Consider the following 20492-nt stretch of genomic DNA (forward strand, 5'->3'; position numbering starts at 1 on the left):
GAGTCAATTATTGACCAAATGGCTATTTTCTAATTCCTTCATTTTTTCCACATTTATTAGTTGGGATTCTACTATGAGTGAAAGCTTTCCCTTCTTCTCTATTTTTTTATTTATTCATTTGTTTACGTCAATATGGACTGATGGATTCTTATTTTATTTAGTAATAATTTCTTGTTATCATTATTCATTTTGATGCTCATATTGTCCTAGATTTGGCCAGTGGAAGCCGCTTGAAGTTGGCTGCTGTATCCTTTTCACATGGCCCCATCTTTCTTTGAGCATCCTCATTACTTTGTGACCAATGTGTTCCAGGTTCATCTTGTGTCTTCCCTGTCTCGGTCCACACGCACTGAGTTGAGATTAGTCATGTAAAGATCTGCTCCTAATTTTCTCAAGATGATATTCCTCTAGGACAAGAATCACATTGGGTTTTTGTCACCTTAGATAATTGGCAAACCTTGATACTTAGCATTTACTAAATTTTCAACTGATATGATCGATTTAATTAACATATGAATTGTCACTTCCTGTGCTCCTGAAGGAAGAGAGATCACTTCCTTCCTCCTAGGCTACCTGACAGATGATGTGCAGAGAAGACTCCAAAGACTGGAATCGTGCCTGGCTCTGCCACTGTCACTTCTCTGAGTCTCACTTTGTCATTTGTCAAAGGAGATGATAATGTCAGCCTTCACAACATTCTTATGAAGGCCACATGAAACCACAGATGTACAAGAATTTTGTCAAAGTGTTGTTGATTAAGGGTGTAATTCTGTCAATCTTAGTAGCATCAAAATGTGTTGGAGAATATTTCAGTCTTTCATTTTTCTCTGAAGTAGGACAGTCATTAAATTAATTATTTACATTTGGAAAAGTAAGAAAAGGTTGTGTTTAAATGACAAACTCAAGGTCACACCATAAGGGACAGAACTGGAATTAGATTCCTGGTCTCCTGATATCACCTCAATTTTTTTTTTTTTTTCCAACTAGAATAATTAAGTTAGAATGTGTCAGGACAGGGCTTCCTGAAAGGAAGAACTTCCAAATCCTGGAATCCCTCAGCAGAGTTTCAGAAATTCGTTATTGAGAAGCCTTTAAATTAGTATGAAGCTTAACCTCGGTGATAGCTACTCTCATGTGACCTGCATGCCCTGATTTTTCAGAACTGTTAAATATAATTGGTTAGTTTCTTCCATCTGGATCTTTTAGGCCAGAGAGGGAAACCTCTCAGCCAGTTGTCATCATGGATTTTTATATCTATCCTTAAGGGAAAAGAGAAGAACTGTTTTCTAACTGTTATAAGACCAAGTAAAGCCCTGTTCAGTTCTTCTCGTATCTGTTTCCTTTTTTATTCTACAAACATGTGCTGGGTACCAGCTAAGAACTCAGCACCTTGTCATGTGATGGCAGGAATTCCAAAGTGAATCACTTACCTCCCTGCCCAGCTCAGGTTCCATGAGCTGTTACTGGAGATACATGGAGCAGTCTGGGGGTTTATAGTAATCAGTTTAAACTTTTGGTGTGTTCAGTTACTTAGGCTTAGGCATGGAATAGGTAGAGAATTGGGTTGGGGTGTTTTTGTAGGCAAGTTTGTTTGAAAAAGAAGGACAAGGAAGTAATTATAATTATAGCTCAGTGGTTCTCAAACCTTTTGGTATCAGGAAACTTTTATATCCTTAAAGACCCCAAAGAGCTTTTATTTATGTGAGTTATTCATATCACTGTATTAGAAATTAAAACTTACAAGGGCCAGCTCCGCAGCCAAGTGGTTAAGTTTCACGCACTCTGCCTCGGTGGCCCAGGGTTTCACCGGTTCAGATCCTGGGCGTGGACATGACACTGCTCATCAGGCCATGCTGAGGCAGCATCCCACATGCCACAACTAAAAGGACCCACAACTGAAAATATACAACTGTCAGGCTGGCCCCGTGACACAGAAGTTAAGTTCGCACGTTCCACTTCTTGGAGGGCTGGGGTTCGCCAGTTTGGATCCCAGGTGGGGACATGGCACTGCTTGGCAAAAGCCATCCTGTGATAGGTGTCCCACGTATAAAGTAGAGGAAGATGGGCATGGATGTTAGCTCAGGGCCAGTCTTCCTCAGAAAAAAGAGGAGGATTGGCAGTAGTTAGTTCAGAGCTAATCTTCCTCAAAAAAAAAAAAAAATACAACTGTACCAGGGGGCTTTGCGGAGAAAAAGGAAAAAATAAAATCTTTAAAAAAAGAAAAAGAAATGAAAACTTACAACTTTTTAAAACATAATATATAAGCACACATTCCATTAGCTCTCAGAGTGATGATATCACACATGTAGCCTCTGGAAAACTTCACTGTAAGAGAGTGAGAGTGAAAAAGGCAAATAATGTTTCAGTATCCTGAAAATAGTTTTTACCTTACAGACCCCCAAAAGAATTTCGAGGACTCCCAGGGCTTCCCAGACCATACTCTGAAAACTACTAACTGTATAAAATTTTTAAAGTTCATTTTACCAATAATAGACATTTGACTCATTTTAAGTTTTCAGTTATTACAAAAACACTGCTTTGAGCATTCTTTTGCATGTATCTTAGTGTACACGTTCAAGAACTTCTCTGAAGTTTGTACCTAAGATTGGAACTGCTGAGTCCTAGGGTCTGTACATCTTCAGATGTGTTAGATAATGCCTGCAATGCCTGTCAGGGAGTCTTCTGAAAAATACTATTGTGAACGTTCTAGTACGTGTCTTTTGATGGTCATACCCACTCGTTTCTGTTGGGTACATACCGAGGTGTGGAATTGTTGGGTGGTAGAGTATAAAGCTAAGCAGTTTTTTAAAGTGATCTACATTCCTTCCAGCAATAGCCACGAGTTCTAGTTGCTTCGTACTCCTCACCAGTGTTAGGTATTATCAGTTCTTTTAATTTCAGCAATTTTGGTGGAGATGTAGTATCTTGTAGTTTTAATTTGCATTTTCCTAATAACTAATAATGTTCAACAACTTGTCATATCCTTATTGGCTATTTGTATGTTTTTGTGACGTGACTCTTCAAGTCTTACCCATTTTTTAAATTGGATTGTCAGTCTTTTTATTACAGATTTTTAGGAGTTTTTTATATACCCTGGATGTTTCTTTTCTGACGTGTTATGCATATATTTTCCCACTCTCTGGATTTCTTTTTTACTTTCTTAATGTTGTCTTTTGATAACAGAAATCTTTTATTTTAATGAAGTCATGTATGTCAGTCTTTTATAATTAATGCTTTGTGTGTCCTGTTTAGTGAATCTTTGCTTACCCAGAGTTTTTAAGATATTCCCCTGTGTGTGCTTCTAAAAGTTTGATGTTTTAGCTTTCACGTTAATTTTTGTATCTAGTGTGAAGTGTAGGGGTCCAGTCTCATTTTTTTCCATATGGATGTCTGTTTTATTGAGGAGACCGTGTTGCTCCTCCCCCACACGCAGAATTACAGGGACCCTTTTCTTGTAAATGAGACGACTGTGTACGTGTGGGTCTGTTTCTAGACTCTCTGTTTTGCTCCATTGATGCGCTTGTCCATCGTTACACCAGCACCACCACATGTTAATTACTGTAACTTTAGTAGCTGACGATGTAAGCGCTGCTTCCAGCTCTACTTGTCATTCATCAGGATTGGCCTGGCGACTCTGCATCCTTCACGTTTCCTAATAAAATTTAGGATTAACTTGTCGATTTGCGCATTCACTCACATTAGAAAAAAACTGCTGGGATTTTGATTGGAATTGCGTTGACTCTTTAGATCAATTTGATGAGAACTGAGAGCTTAGTAGTGTTGAGTCTTCTAATCCATGAGTGTGACACAGCCCCTCATGCCCACCCGTGTCCAGGTCTTCCTTAATTTCTCTCAGAATGTTGTATAGCTTTTAGTGTAGATGGCTTGCATATCTTTCACTGAATATTTGTTTTGGGGTTTTTAAATTTCAGTTTCCAATTGTTGGTATATATAGAAATACAATAGATTTTTGTATTTTGAATTGTATCTAGTGGCCTTTCCAAATTTATTTTTTGATTTTAATAGATTTTGTAGATTGGTGGGATGCAGTTTGTGTAAGAAGTCGTGTCATTTACAAGCAATACTTCTTCTTTACGTCTGTGTTTATAGCTTTTCTTTCCTTTTCTTTCCTTATTACATTGGCCTCTAGTACAATGTTGAGTAGAAGTGGTGATAGTGGATATTTTTGTTTTATTCTATAATTCAGTAAGAAAGTGTTCAATATTTCACAATCGTTAAGTATGCTGTTGGCTATAGTTTTTTTCATAGATACTCTTCTATAAGGAAATTCCCTTCTATTCTTAGTTTATTGAAAATTTTTATCATGAATGGGTGTTGAATTTTGTCAAATGCTTTTTCTGCATCTATTGAGATGATATATGGGTTTTCTTCTTTATTTGGTTAATATAGTGACTTCAGCTGATTTTTTTTTCTATTGTTAAACAAACCTTTGTATTCCTGGGATAAACCCCACTTAGTCATGATATATTATCCTTTTTGTATATTACTAGATTCAATTTCCTAATATTTTGTTAAGAATTTTGCATCTATGTTCATTTTATTTTGTTGTAATGTCTTTATCATGTTTTGGTATGAGGGTTACATTGGCCTCATAAAAGGAGTTGGAGAGTGTTTCCTCTTCCTCTATTTAAGGGATTTTGTCCCATTTGTTATTACTTCTTCTTTAAACTTTTCCTAGAACTCAGCAGTGAAGCCATCTGGGTCTGAAATTTTCTTTTTAGTTGCAATTTCAGTCTTTTTACTATGTATAGGGCTCTTCATATTCTGTTTTTCTTGTGTTCAGTTTAATAAGTTGTGCTTTTTCAAGGGAGTTGCCCTTCATCTAAATTTTCAAATTTATTTGCATAAAGTTATTCATAATATCCTGTTACTGTCTTTTTTTTTTTTTGAGGAAGATTAGCCCTGAATTAACTACTGCCAGTCCTCTTTTTTTTTTTGCTGAGGAAGACTGGCCCTGAGCTAACATGCATGCCCATCTTCCTCTACTTTATACGTGGGACACCTACCACAGCATGGCTTTTGCCAAGCGGTGCCATGTCCACACCCGGGATCCAAAATGGCGAACCTCCGGCCACCAAGAAGTGGAACATGCAAACTTAACCGCTGTGCCACCGAGCCAGCCCCTGTTACTGTCTTCTTCATGTCTGAAGGATCTATAATGAAATAGAAACTTAAATCATTGATGTTTAACCTTTCTTCTCTTCTAATGTAAACATTTAGAGCTGTAAATTTCCATCTGAGCTCTGCTTTAGCTAAATCTCACACCTGTGGATATGTCATATTTTCATGAATTTTTTTTTTCTCCCCAAACCCCCCCAGTACGTAGTTGTATATTTTAGTTGTGAGTCCTTCTGTTTGTGGCATGTGGAATGCCACCTCAACATGGCCTGATGAGCAGTGCCATGTCCACGCCCAGGATCCGAACTAGCAAAACCCTGGGCCACCAAAGCGGAGCACACGAACTTAATCACTCAGCCACCGCGCCAGCCCCTTCATGAATTTTAAGTTCCAAAACTTTTCGTATTTCTATTTCAATTTCTTTGATATATGAGTTATTTACAAGTATATGTCACTTAATTTCTTAGCATTTGGGATTTTTCTAATTAACTTCTGTCATTGATTTCTATTTAAATTTCACTGTGGTTAGAGAACATATTCTGTTTTATTTCAGTTCTTGAGAACTTTAGTGAGGACTGCTGTCTCACGCAGCATATCCCATAAGCATATGAAAAGAATGTGTATTCTACATATATTGGGTATAGTATCCTGTATGTGTCAATTAGATTGATTGGTTAATTGGTTATGTTATTAATTGGTTAATTTTGTTATTCACATGTTTCCTATCCTAATTGATTTTTTCAGCTTCTTGACCTATCAATTACCTCTTGTGAGAGAGAGGTTAAAATTGCCAATTCATGATTGTGGATTTGTCTGTTTCTCCTTTTAGTTCTTTAAACTTTTGCTTTATATATTTTGTGTTATTAGGTACATATAAATTTAAGGTTATTGCAGCTTCCTTTCAAATTGACTACTTTATCTTGATTAAACGTCCTTTTTTAATCTAATCATACTTTTTGCCTTAAAAACTGCCTTGTCTGATGTTAACATAACCACATGAGCTTTCTTTTGATTAATGTGTACAGGGTATATTTTTTCCATGTTTTTACCTTCCTGTGTCATTATATTTCAAGTGTTCTTATATTTCAGGGCCCTCTTATAAACAGATATAATTGGGTTCTGGGGTTTTGTGGGTCCAGCATCTTAATTTTTCCCTACTAATTGTTTTACTTAATTGATTTGTGTTTAATGTAATTATTCATTTAAGTCTACCATTTTGCATTTTGCTTTCTCTTTGAGTTCTTCCTCATTTCTTTATTCTTCCTGTGTTGCCTTCTTTCGGATTAATCGTATATGTTTTATTATTCTGTTTCTCTCTCCTTACCTTTTAGTGATACATTCTTGTGTAATTTTTTAATCAGCTACCCTCTGCCTGTGTGCCTCCTTGGTTTATTAAAGCCTACCTTAAATAAGTGCTCTAACCGCTTCCCCAATAATGCAGAATTCTCAGCAAAGTTTGGCTCCATTTATCCCCCTCTTCCATCCTTTGTGCAGTTGCTTTCGTATAATTTACTAACACATATATGATAAACCCTACAAGCCGTTTTTCAAATTCTTGTCCTCAATTGTCGATATTGTTTTGTATCTGCTCACACACTGGCCCTTTCTTCTGCTCTTCATCCTTTCTGCAGTTTCGTCCTTCCATCTGGGATTACTTTGCTTCAGCCTGAAAAACTTCCTTTTTATTTCCTGTAGTTTCGGTCTGTTGGTGACAAGTTCTCTCAGCTTTGATTTGTCTGAAAATATTATTTCACCTTCATTTTTGAAGGTTATTTTCACTGAGTGTAGAATTCTTGGTTGGCTGTTTATATGTTTCAGCCCTTTAAAGATAGTCTGTGGCTTCTGGCTTCCATGGTTTCTGTTAAAAAGTCAGCCATGAGTCCTATCGTTGCTCCTTAGAAGAGTAATGCTTTCTCTGACTGCTTTCAAAAATTTTTCTCTGCCTTTCATTTCATTTATATTTTATCTGTCTTTTATTTTTAGCAGTTTAACAGTGATGTGTCTTGGTATAGTTTTGCTAATTTTTTTGTATTTTTGCAACTTGTGGATTGCTGAGCCCTTCTTTCATTAGTTTTCAAATATTTTGCCTCATTCTCTCTTCTCTCTCTGGGATTGTAATTACTCATATTTTGCATTTATTGACTATATCCACCTGTGTCTAATGCTCTAATCTGTTTTCTTCATATTTTTGCTTCATTTTGGATGTTTTCTATTTATTTTTCTTCAAGTTTATTAATCCTTTTTTCTACTGGATCCTGTCTGCCCTTAAATCCATCCAGTGAGTTCTTAATTTCTAATATTTTATATATATGTAGTGTGTGTGTGAGAGGAAAATTGGCCCTGAGCTAACATCTGTTGCCAGTCTTCCTCTGTTTTTCACATGGGACGCTGTCACAGCGTGGCTTGATGAGCAGTGCTTGGTCCATACCCAGGATCCAAACCTGCAAACCCCAGGCTGCCAAAGTGGAGCACATGAACTTAACCACTGCACTCCCCGGCTTGCCCCCAAATATTATATTTTTTATTCTAGGATGTCCATTTAATTTTTTGTATGAATTCCAATTTTCCATGAGTATTATTTATCTTTTCTTACATTTTGTTGATCTTTTCCTCTACTTTCTTTAACATACTAATTATGGTTATTTTTAAGTTTTTGGTCCATTATCTGGAGCATATGGGCGTCTCATTCTATTGTGTATATTTTCTCTTGCTTACCAATCACAGTGTTCAGCCTTTTTTTATACCTAATTTTTTTTATGATATACTAGATATTTTATATAAAAGGACTATTTAGGTGTGATATCTTCCATCAGAAAGAGTTCTTCCTTTCCTCTCTTAGGCTCATAGGGTCAGGGCCTGATCCCCTCACGGACTGAGCTTGAGCCTGGAGTTTATCCCTGTTCCTTGGACCTGGGTCTTCTTGGGCTTTTGATTGAGAACTTGATAGGTAGCTGTCTCCTCAGTCCTGACATACTGCCCCTTGAGAGGTTTGGGGCTTAGTTCTTTGACCTCTCACTCCTTACAATTCAAAATATGGCAAATATATTGAAGAAAAGATCAGCTATATGTTTGAGGTAGACCTCTCCTTCTAGTGTGACCCTGTCTCCTAAAATTACAAGATTATGCAAGATTTGATTCTGCCTTTTAGAAGCTCTCACCCTAGCTTTGCAGTTCTAATGAGCAGGCTCAGAACTCAGAAAATGTCCCACAGGGAAAACTGGCCACACACATGGAGCTCCTCAAGTTCCAATCTGTCACAACAGCCTCTCTGATTTCTCTTTTCTGCAGTAGAGCTCCTCTGCACAGGCCAAGCTTGATCCTCAGTTCATGCCCCAAATTGGCAAATACCCTCTGGAAGGAAAACAGTGTCAGCTACCTCGGAAGCTTTCCCTACCCAGGTCTGGAATTCCTGTTCATCTAATCCTCTTGATTTCTACAACACTGCAGTGCCTTTTTTTTTTTTTTAATGCTTTTTTGGTGAGGAAGATTGGCCCTGAGCTAATATCTGTTTCCAATCTTCCTCCTTTTTTTCTTTTTTTCTCCCCAAAGCCCCAGTACATAGTTGTATGTCATTCTAGCTCTTCTCTGTGGGACGCTGCCACAGCATGGCCTGATGAGCAGTGCTAGGTCCACACCCAGGATTCAAACCAGTGAACCTCTGGCCACCGAAGCAGAGAGCGCAAACTGAACCATTCGGCCACAGGGCCAGCCCCTGCAGTGTCTTTTAAAATAATTAATCTGACTTTTTCTGGTTGTTGCATCAGCAACATTGCACTGCCATAATCTATCACATCCTACCTGGAAACATCAGAAACATTATCTTCTATCTGCCCACTGTAATTAGTTTTTTAACTTGTCTCCCTAGCTCTACTCTTGCCCCCTCCCCTCCCAGAGCAGCCAGGGCATTCCTTTTAAGTACATCCTGTCTCTCCTCTGCTCAGAACCCTTCAGTGGCCTCCCCTTATCCTTAAAATCAGTTCAGATTCAGTTTCACAGTCTAGAAAGTCCAACACGATCTTATGGCTACTCCCGTAATCTCCCTCCAGACTCCCCTTTGCTCACTCAGCTCCACTCTTACCTCTTTTCCATTTCTCAAACACACTAACATGTCCCCATCTCAGAGTCTTTGTACTTGTCACACACCCTCTACTTGGAAGGTTCTGTCCTCAGATCTTCATAAGGCTTTGCCTTTATTTCGTTTGGGAGCTCTGTGCAAACGTCACCTCCTTAAAAAGGACTTTCCCCACCCCATATCTTCTTACTTTGCTTTAGTTTTAATCATAGCACTTACCTAACATTATATTGTATATTTATTTGTCTATTTTCTGTCTCCTTCACTAGGAGGTAAGCTCCCTGAGAGTGGAACCTGTGTCTGTTTTGGTTGCTATTCTAACCCCAGGGCTTAGAACAGTGCAGAACCTGTAGTAAGTGCTCGATAACTATTTGTGGATTGAATTAGAAATCCCTTACCTTGAAGAATTCTTAATTTAAGGAGAAGATAAATGAGTGGAGTAAAATTGGAAGTCCTCTAACATGGATGTCTGCAGAATGCTTTGGTGGGGGCAGGGTACTGACTTGGCTGGGGTGTAGTCGACAAGGCCTTGATAAGGAGGTGGCCCTGGAGCTGGGTGTTGAAACTGAGTAATGATGTACGTCTGACCAAGAAGAATAGAAAACTCAACATATGTGAATGAATTGGTGTTCATAAAACAGTGGGGCTAGAACATGGGGGTGGGTGTCAGGAAATGACATCAGATATAACTGGAGAGCAAGGCAGAGGCAAAGTCACAAAGGCCTTGGGTAGCAGGATAAAGAATTTGGACTTTACCTTAAAGATAATATGGAACAAAAATTTTTAAGGTAAGGAGAGATGCTATCAGATGTATATATTTCCATATGTTTCACTACTCCTCACTGCAAGAATCACACTAAAACCATAAGTAGGTTGATATAGAAAATCCCTGACTTGGTTGTCAGGGCCCACTTTCAAAACATAAGTCCTGGGCCAGCCCTATGGCCTAGTGGTTGAGTTCAGTGCACTCTGCTTCAGCAGCCTGGGTTCAGTTACTGGGCACAAACCTACACCATTCGTCAGCAGCCATGCCGTGGTGGTGACCCTCATACAAAAAGAGGAAGACTGGCACAGATGTCAGCTCAAGGCAGATCTTCCTCAGCAAAAAAAATAAGTCCTTATCCCAACTCACTGTGCAACCTGGGGAGGCATTATTTCCTCTTCTGAGCCTCAGATCTTCATTCTTAGCAGAAGAGAACCGTAGGCTTCTAAGAGCTATTCCATCTCTGCACGTATGGTTCTGTTTATATGCTTTAGCTAGATGCCTTGGGACAAAAAATTTAATTTTTTTTTTTTGCATTTACCAGAGATAATTAAAACTTCCCATTCTTGCCAATCTAAATTCAGTTCTCCTCTGAGATTTTCTAACATTTAGGTCAGATGCCAGGAAATCTAACTTCTTGGGGTAAAACTACCCAAGTGGAAGTAGCAAGTCTTTTTTTTTTCCTCTGACTGGGATGGGAATGCAGGTGGGAGGAGGGGGTGATAGAATGAGTCTTTTTCTTGCAGTTATGATTCCAAAGAATCCCTATCCTGCATCTGATGTGAACACTGAGAAGCCCAGCATCCACAGCAGCACCAAAACTGTCTTGGAGCATCAACCAGGGCAGAGGGGGCGTAAACCAGGAAAGAAGCGGGGCCGGACGCCCAAGCCCCTAATTCCCCATCCCATCTCTACCCCATGCAAGTCAGCTGAACCTTTGAAATTCCCAAAGAAGAGGGGTCCCAAACCTGGCAGTAAGGTAGGTAAAAATGTGGGTTTCCCAGAAAGGGATGAAGGGTTACAAAGGGATAACCCATCCATACCCATCCATCTTGCACAGGGCATGTCTGGCCCTATTCTCCACCTGGTATTGTTTTTAGAGGAATCTCCTAGATTGTTATCCCTACTTAGCTACTTTCCTGGGAGTTGATAATATTAGAGATAGGATGGTTTGGATAAGAAACAAATTTTGACTTTGAAAGTTATTCATGTTTGAGGGAATTCTGGTCTTGAGGGAATTCTGGTCTAATGTTTTCCATAGATGGAAGACCCTGCTCCTAATTGTTAACCTACTCAGAGTAGATGCCCAGGCATGTGAAAGACCAAATTAACTCTGTAAATGTATTTCTTTTTCCATCCCTTCCCTTTCTTTAAAAAAACAAAAAAAGAGGGGGCTCGCCCAATGGCATGTTCATTAAGTTTGCATGTTCCTCTTCAGCAGCCCAGGGTTCACAGGTTCAGATACCAGGCATGGACCTACACCCTACTAATCAAGCCAAGCTGTGGAGGCATCCAACATACAAAATAGAGGAAGATTGGCAACAAATGTTAGCTCAGGGCCAATCTTCCTCAAGAAAAAATTATTGAATACCTACGAATTATCAGGCTCTGTATCGGACACCATTACATACGTATCCTGTGATCTTCACAAAACCCTAGGAGATGAGTAGTGTTAATGTTATTTAATAGCTAAGTGAATTGAGACTTAGAGATATGAAATGACTTCCCTAAGGTCACGTAGCTAATAAATGGCAAAGGCTACAAAGATGAGTCCCCAGATCTTCTAGTTCCAGGGTCACTGCTGCCCTACCACATGTTCACTCCCCCACACTTCCTGAGGGAGATAACACTTAGCTCTAGTTAGGAGAAGACTGCTGAGTCAGCTGTCGCTGAGCTCTGTTACTGAGCGTCTCCCCTTTGAGCCATGGCCAGTTCTTCATGCGGGTCTTCCCTAGGGAAACCGTTGTTGTGAAAGGCCCTCAGCTGCTTCTCTAGGGCTTCCTTTGGCATCACCTTCTCCACTCACTTCCTGTCACTTCCCTGCACCTCCCTCCCGAACTTGACTGCCTGAGTTTCGATAGGGAAATGATACCACTTCTCCCTGGGCGTTCCATTCCAATCTCATGAGTTTTCTTGGTTGGTTGGTTTTCTTTTGTTTATTAGCTCCAGCTGACTTCAGTCCTTCTGGAATATAAAAGCTCAAGCTCGAGAACCTAATCTTTTTCTTCTCTTTTTCTCCTGCAGTGCCTTATGTCTCACTCTCTAGGGAGATGTTTAGTATATGCAGAATAGTTGGATGGATGATTTTAGTGATGATATTCCAATTGAGACTGTCTCTTATTTACTGGCTTTGAATTCTCAGTGGCACATCCTGGTCTTTCTGTGTAACACGTAATGCTCCTAATCTGTTCCCACTAACCCCTAACCCAGGTCCTGCTTCATTGTTGTCTGCATTGCTCTCGTCTCATCCTCATGTTGTGGAGGAGAGGCTGAAGGCCCTGAAGATTCCAAGGCCAGAGAAGCCCTGCTGTTGATGAGGGGAAGTCGCCTTGAGAAGAGTCAGATTAAAGAGGGAGAAAACTTGTCTCTGAGGTTCCAAAGACAGAACCAGAACCAAAAGGCAGAAACTCAAGCCGACAGGCTTTGTCTTGACATAAAACGAACAGTTAGATCTATCCCCAAATGGAGGTAGTGACCTCCCGTGACTAGAGGTATTTCATCAGGGACTGGATGACTATGTGGGAGGGATGTTTTCAGGGAGAGGGAAGTGGAAGTATTGGATGGATGGTTGGATTAAATGGCCTTTAAGATCCTTCAACTCCTAAGAACTGTGGTTCTCTGATAGTCTCTGCTCTGCTTCCTCAGGCAGTCCCAAACCTAGTAAGCAGAGTCCTCTTTCTTTCCACCCCTCTTGAAAACCACAATTCTCATCTTATCCTGTATTTTATGGCTTGGGATTTGACTCCCTAATTCCCCTCCTGTCCTTTTGCTCCTCCTATAAATGTACATTCCTTCCACTTAACCCATGGCCGTTGTGTTCCTTTATGAAACAGAGTCGTCTTGTGGCTGGAGAATAGGCTTTGAAGGCAGGCAAACTTGGGTTTATTTGTCGTCTTCATTTGTTACCACCTGTGTGACTTTGGAAAAGCTTCTTTGAGTAGGGCTCTGAGCCCTAGATTTCTCACCAATAAAATGGAATGGGTGATATATGAATAGATGTAATACATGTAAGTGCACATGTCTCAAATAGTAATAATGCCTTCCATCTGTCTGCTTTCTTCTGCAATATTTGGGCACCTTATTCACCAGGCTTGTTCCTTCAAGGACAGCATGAAGTCCTACCACCAGCTCAGTGAATTTTAACTGGTATTTCCTTTCTTCCCTGACTCGTTGCTTATTTGGATTTTTATTTTTAGCAATATCAAAAAATATGAGGAGATGTCCATGTCCCATATGTGCTTTGAATGTTTCATAAGTGTTTGCGTGATTACTTTCACAGGCAAGGCCATCTTATATATGCCTGCTGTCACTGGTGCTATCTCTTTAGATAATACACTCCTAGAAGGCAGACAGTTTTATACAGCTCCCAACAGTGGACTCTGCATGGGACATTTAGTAAAAAGGGATTTCTGGATCTCAGTGATGGTTATGTTTTCCTTGCATTCAGGAAGTTTTTAGAAAACTATTTCTTGGAAAGAACCTTCTAAGATCTTTCTCCCCTAGAGACTGCCCTGAACAACATAGAAGAGAGAGTTAGATTTCTCTCAAATTATTTTTATTACTTCCCCCATTATTGATATTCTATACTGTACGCTTCATTAAAAACATTTATTGACACATTATACGCCGAGTACCATGCTAGGAATCGTACTCAGAATCAGGCCCTCAAGAACACCAGTATGTAAATCTATAATACATTGTGACAAACGCAACAATGCAAAGTACAGAGATGGCACAAAAGAGACAGTAACTAGAGAAAAATCTAGAAAAACTTCGTGGATGAGCAGATATTTGTAAAGTCAAAAAAGAAGGGACGGTTTATTATTGTGAAGGCATGGACCAGGTAAAACTGCAGGGTTCTTAGAGAAGTAATATAGTTAGAGATTACTAGAGGATAAGGTTTACATAAGAAATGGCAGGTAATGAGCTAAAGAGGTAAGCAGAGGAAAGTATAGAGTTAGGGGAAGGGACATTTCCGTTATTCAAGAGAGAGAAATAAAGTACCAAGTAATGTCAAAGTAGATTTAAGCCACATTTTTTTTTTTCCTTTTTTGCCTTTGTCTGCCAACTAATAAAGAACCTGGAACTTCAAATGATAATATTGAATCTAATATAAAAGATAGTGAATTAAGCTCTGGCTCTACGAAAGCCCAGAATCTTGTGCATAGATTCAGAAAATATTTACTAAGCACCTGCTGTATGTACAGCTTTGGGCAAGATGCTGTGTGGAAAACAAAGATAAAACACAGTGCCATCCACAAATATATTTCAGTTTCATGGGTGAATTAAATGCTAGCAATAGGGGAATGAGAAGGCAAGTTACCTGTCGTAGGTAGCAAACTTCTCCCCATCCATTTTGACAGAGGAAACCTCGGACTTTGATGAACCCACCACCCACCTCACCAACAACCAGCACCCCTGAACCGGATACCAGCACTGTACCCCAAGATGCTGCCACCATCCCCAGCTCAGCCATGCAGGCCCCCACAGGTAAGAGCAGATCATGGTGCTGGCTGCAACAAGCCCCAGGCCCCAGTGTCTGTACTTTATCTTGTCTCATACCAATAGTTAGCCCCCTGTCCATTTGTAAGTCTACATAGAATCCTTAAAAGAACATTTTTATCTTTGGCATTTGGAATAGTTACAGAGACACCTTCATCCTGCCAAAACAATCAAAGGAACTAGGGGAGATGTTCTGTAAACTCAGAGTAGGGGAGCTGGGGCATGGGAGAGGGTGGAGCTGAGACCAGCACCGGGAGCTCCCTGGCCCAGTGTGTAATAATACTCATCCTTTCCAGTTTGGGGTGCTCCGTTCTTGGTGATACCTTCCAGAACCCTTTCAGCATTACAGTAATCCTGCCACCACTCAAATATGTATGAAGCTGCTCTGATTTTTTTTTTTGAACATCACCAATGGTGGCAAACCTTGGTACTGTGAGAGTAAACTTAATTTTCGAGACCAAGCAATGAATGTTTGATTCAAAAGCAAAATCTGATGGCTAAAGTTTGTGTGGTAATTAACCTGGGTTATGCCTATCTGTTCCTATTTTCATAAACTATCTATGAGGTAACTCTAAAAGGGCTACCCCTTTAGGATAGATATACAGCCTCCCAATAGGGTAACTGTAAAGAACAATACTCATTTTTTATGTGTAAATTAAGATGTATGTGTGAAACCTCACTCTTGTTACTCCACAGATACTCCATCTTTTGTGTGTGTGTGTGAGGAGGATTGGCCCTGAGCTAACATCTGTTGCCAGTCTTCCTCTTTTTGCTTGAGCAAGACTGTCCCTGGGCTAACATCTGTGTCAATCTTCTACTTTCTACGTGTGGGACACCACCACAGCATGGCTTGATGATGTGTAGGTCCCCGCAGGGATCTGAACCTGCGGACCTCGGGCCCCTGAAGCAGAGCGCATGAACTTAACCCCTCCACCACCAGGCCAGCCCCAATACTCCATCTTCTTTAGGGAAGTCTGAGCAATTGGAGTGATCCCCGTGAAAGTTGAGGTAGTCTTTTTCTTAGAAGGAGTTGAGTGTATCTCCACCCAAATCCTGGAATGTTAGAGGTTGAAGGAAAGGGCTGAATAAGCTTTGGAAGATTACAGGGCCTGCCTGTGGCATTTATGTCCAGCTCTAGTCAAGGTCCTATCACGTGATTTCTCCAAATGTATCATCTGCATCTAGCCCCAGCCGATTACTGGTTTGCTGACCAGTGGCCTGTGCCCCTAAGCTCCAAAGATGAGGACGTAAGGAGAGATGAACACCTTGGTGAAAATATTGGTTACTTTTTCCAGCCTTATGACATTCCCCCTAGATGCCTGTAAACCTGCTTTGCTTGCTCCGCATCATCCTAGATGCCACTTAGGTCTCTAGGTGCCTTTTCAGTAACACCTAGAAGACCCAGAGCAGCGGGAGCTTTGTGACTGCGCCTCGCTGTTCCATGTGAAGGATGTGGACCATCACTCTGGCAGCCAGTGATCTGGCATCCCTCCCTTGGCCTGGATCTCATGGCCTAGGAAAAGTGGACACTTGCTTTGTATCCTTGTTTCCTGCTCTTGGCCAGGCTGTGGCAGTCTTGACTGTCACTGTGTCACCATCCCCTGATTGGGCCTTGGCTCATCCTGTGTGACCTTGACATCACTTCCCTTCTGAGCCTGTTTCCACACCTATACAACGATGGGATTAGTCCAGGTTACCTTTATAGTCCCTTCAAATGTTAACAATGGAAGCTATCATAGATTGAAAGCTGTGTGCCCCACTATATCCTTCATCACGTAGCTTTAATTTTTTAGCTACACAACACTTTTGAGAGTTTTTATATTTATCAGTTATATGCATGCTCATAGTTTAAAGGAAGAATAGGTCCATGAGAATTATTACAGAAACAAAATGAACAGACCCACCATCCCCCTGTCATTTCCTTCTCACCAAAGGCAATCATTTTTAATTCAGCTGGTTCTTTTATTTACTTCCATATATGTAAATGGCATGTTTATATGGCTATTTTTTTTTAGCTTTAAGCATTTTTCAGCTGACAACCCACTTTAGAAGATGAGGATCTAACTCTTTTTAATCTCCTTGCCCCTTACCCACCCTCACATACTTCCCTGTCTTAATACCATGATACTGTAATTTTGATTAGATTGTTACAGCTTGTTAAATGCTGTTCTCAATTGGGCCGTGTAATGTACTGTGATTACTTTTCCTTTGTTGCACATTTTGTTTTCAGAGTAAATCTTGATTGCTTTGTTATGTTTTTGTTTTGCTATGTGCTTATTACTGATTCAACCTTAAACTCTCTTACTACTGTATACGTCTCTTTTATAATGTTCAAGCACATTGTATGTTCTATCCATGTCAAACCCTGAGAGATCTCTCCTAGAGCCTTCTGAGTTCCTTGGCATCCTCTTCACCTCTCTCGGGTTATCTCCAGTTTGCTCCTAACCATGTCTTTGTTTTCCCATGTAAATCTTTCTTAAATTTACGTCTTTAGTTTTGTATGAAACCTGTTTATTCTCTTTGAAGCTTCTCTTCATCCTCAGTCTTCTGAAATTTCACGTGGGGTGTGAGTGTTTTACCTCCCACGCTGGACACTTCACTTAGTGTGTCCACCCCATTCTTCAGTTTCTTGAAATTTTCTTAAATTCTTTCATCAGTGATTTCCCTCCACTTCTTTTTCTCTTTTCACTCTTTCTGGCATGCATCTTATTCAGATGTCGAACCTCTTGAACTCGTCGTCTAATATTCTTGACCATCTTTATTCTTATCCCTATTCTCTGTCTTTTTGCTCAACTTTCCTCAAGCTTTCCTCGACTATATCTTCCAACCTTTGTATTGAGTTTTTTGTTTCTGATGTATTACTTTTAAAGTATCATTATTTATTACTCTAATAGCATTTTCCAAAGGGTGTTTGGTGGAAAACCAGTCCTGCAAAATGCTTCGCAAGAAGAATTTCACGTATGTTTAGGAACTTTGGTCACGTACGTTTGGGAAACGCTTGTACTCCACTTCCCCACTCTTGGACATTTGCGTCTGCTATGGAGAGCTCTTTTTTGTCTTCTGAATTTTTTGCTAGACTATTTTTTTTAGGTTCACAGCAAAATTGAGCTGAAGGTGCAGAGGTTTCCCATTTACTCCCTGTCCCCACACATGCATGGCCTTCTCGGTTATCAACATCCCCCACCAGAGTAGGACGTTTGTTTCAGTTGATGAACCCACACTGAAATATCGTTATCACCCAAAGTCCATAGTGTACGTTAGGGTTCTCTCTTGGTACTGTATGTTCTGTGGGTTTTGGCAAATACGTAATGACATGTGTTCACCATTATAGTGTCATACAGAACAGTGTCACTGCCCTAAGAATCCTCTGTGCTCTGCCTAATCCTCCCTCCCTCCCCAAAACCCCTGGCAGCCACTGAGCTGGTTACTGTCTCTGTAATTTTGTCTTTCCCAGAATGTCATACAGTTAAAATCATGCAATCTGTAGCCTTTTCACATTGATCTTTTCACTTAGTAATATGCATTGAAATTTCCTCTGTGTCTCTTCATGGCTTGATAGCTCATTTCTTTTTAGGGCTGAGTAATATACTAGCTATCCTACGATTCATTTATCCGTTCACCTACTGAAGAACATGTTGGTTGCTTCCAAGTTTTGGCAGTTATAAATAAAGGTGCAGTGAACATCCATGTGCAGGGTTTTGTGTGGATGTAAGTTTTCAGTTCCTTTGGGTTTATACCAAGGAATGTGATTGCTGGATATAGAGTATGGTAAGAGTATGTTTAGTTTGGTAAGAAGTCACCAAACTGTCTTGCAAAATGACTATACCATTTTGTGTTCCCACAAGCCATGAATGAGAATTCCTGTTGCTCCTTGTCAACATTTGGTGGTGTCAGTGTTCTGGATTTTGGCCATTCTAATAGGTGTGTAGTGGTATCTCATTATTTTTTAAATTTGCATTTCTCTAATGACATACAATGTGGAACAGCTTTTCACATGCTTTTTTGTCATTTGCATATCTTCTTTGGTGAGTTGTCTGTGAAGATCTTTGGCCTATTTTTTAATCAAGTTGTTAGTTTCTTATTGTTTTTAAGTGTCCTTTGTAGTATATTTTGGATAACAATTTTATTTTATTTTATTTTATTTTTGCCAAGAAAGATTCGCCCTGGGCTGACATCCCTTGCCACTCTTCCTTTTTTTTTTCCACTTGAGGAAGATTAGCCCTGAGCTAACATCTGTGCCAGTTCCTCTATTTTGTATGTGGGTCGCTGCCACATCATGGCTGATGAGTGGTGTAGGTCTGCACCTGGGACCCAAACCTGTGAACTTGGGCCGCCAAAGCAGAGTGCACTGCTTAACCACTAGACCACAGGGCCAGCCCCACCAATTCTTTATCAGATGTGTCCTTTGCCAGTATTTTCTCCTAGTGTGTGGCTTGTCTTCTCATTCTCTTGACATTGTCTTTCACAGAGCAGAAGGTTTTAGTTTTAAGGAATCCAGTTTATCAATTATTTCCTTCCTGGATTGTGCCTCTTGTGTTGTATCTGAAAAGTCATTGCCATACCCAAGATCAATGTGGTTTTCTTCTATGTTATCTTCTAGGAGTTTGATAGTTTTGAATTTTACATTTAGGTCTGTGATGTACTTTGAATTAATATTTGTGAAAGGTGTAAAATCTGTGTCTAGATTCCCTTTTTTGTGTGTGGCTGTCTAGTTGTTTCAGCATCATTGATTGAAAAGATTATCTTTGCTCCACTGTATTACCTTTGTCAAAGATCAGTTGACTATGTTGATGTGGGACATTTCTGGGCTCTCTGTTCTGTTCCGTTGGTCTATTTGTTCTGTCACCAGTGCCACACTGTCTTTATTACTGTAGCTTTAAGTCTTGAAGTTGGATAGTGTCAGTCCTCTGACTTTGTTCTTCTCTTTCAATATTCTCTTGGCATTTCTGGATCTTTTGCCTCTCCATATAAACTTTAGAATCAGTCTGTCAATAGCCACAAAATAACTTTCTGGAGTTTGGGTTGAGATTGCATTGAATCTGTAGATCAAGTTGGAAAGAACTGACATCTTGATAGTATGGAGTCTTCCTATCCATGAACATGGGATAGCTTGCCATTTATTTAGTTCTTTATAGATTTTGTTCATCAGAGTTTTATAGGTTTCCTCATATAAATCTCATACATATTTTGTTAGATTTATACCTAAGTATTTGATTTTGGGAGGTGCTAATGTAAATGGTATTGTGTTTTTAGTTTCAATTTGCTGTTATATAGGAAAGCAAATGACTTTTGTATATTAACCTTGTATCCTGCAACCTTGCTATAATTGCTTATTAGTTCCAGGAATTCTTTGTCAATTCTTTTGCCTCTTGTACATAGACAATCTTGTCATCTACAAACAAAGAGAGTTTTATGCCTTCCCAAACTGTATACCTTTTATTTCTTTTTCTTGTCTTATTACATTAGTTAGGACTTCCAGTATGGCATTGAAAAGTTGTGGTGAGAGGGGACATCATTGCCTTGTTCTGATCATAGTGGGAAAGCTTCTAGTTTCTCACCCTTAAGTATGATGTTAGCTGTAGGTTTTTTGTAGATGTTCTTTATCAAGTTGTGGAAGTTCTCCTCTGTTCCTAGTTTGCTGAGAACTTTTATCATGAATGGGTCTTGGATTTTGTCAAATTTTTTTTGCATCTATTGATATGATCATGTGATATTTCTTCTTTAACCCATTGATGTGATGGATTATATTAATTGATTTTTGAATGTTGAACTAGCCTTGCCTACCTGGGATAAATC

General features: G+C 39.7%; 1 protein-coding gene across 41 annotated transcripts in view; it reads left to right on the forward strand.

Annotated features, from left to right (window-relative positions):
* The window catches only part of SCMH1 (Scm polycomb group protein homolog 1), a 185828-nt gene that overhangs the window by 130793 nt on the left and 34543 nt on the right, over nt 1-20492 (forward strand). For 36 of the 41 annotated variants that reach the window (XM_023632337.2, XM_023632349.2, XM_070260254.1 and 33 more), the window contains 2 exons: nt 10721-10953; nt 14558-14684. The exons of the other annotated variants lie outside the window; for them this stretch is intronic. In XM_023632337.2, coding sequence (XP_023488105.1) covers nt 10721-10953; nt 14558-14684 — 360 coding nt within the window. The remainder of the gene's footprint in view (nt 1-10720; nt 10954-14557; nt 14685-20492) is intronic. 41 annotated transcript variants of the gene reach the window in all.

This window comes from Equus caballus, chromosome 2 (genome assembly GCF_041296265.1).
Source record: "Equus caballus isolate H_3958 breed thoroughbred chromosome 2, TB-T2T, whole genome shotgun sequence".
Classification (NCBI taxonomy): Eukaryota; Metazoa; Chordata; class Mammalia; order Perissodactyla; family Equidae; genus Equus; species Equus caballus.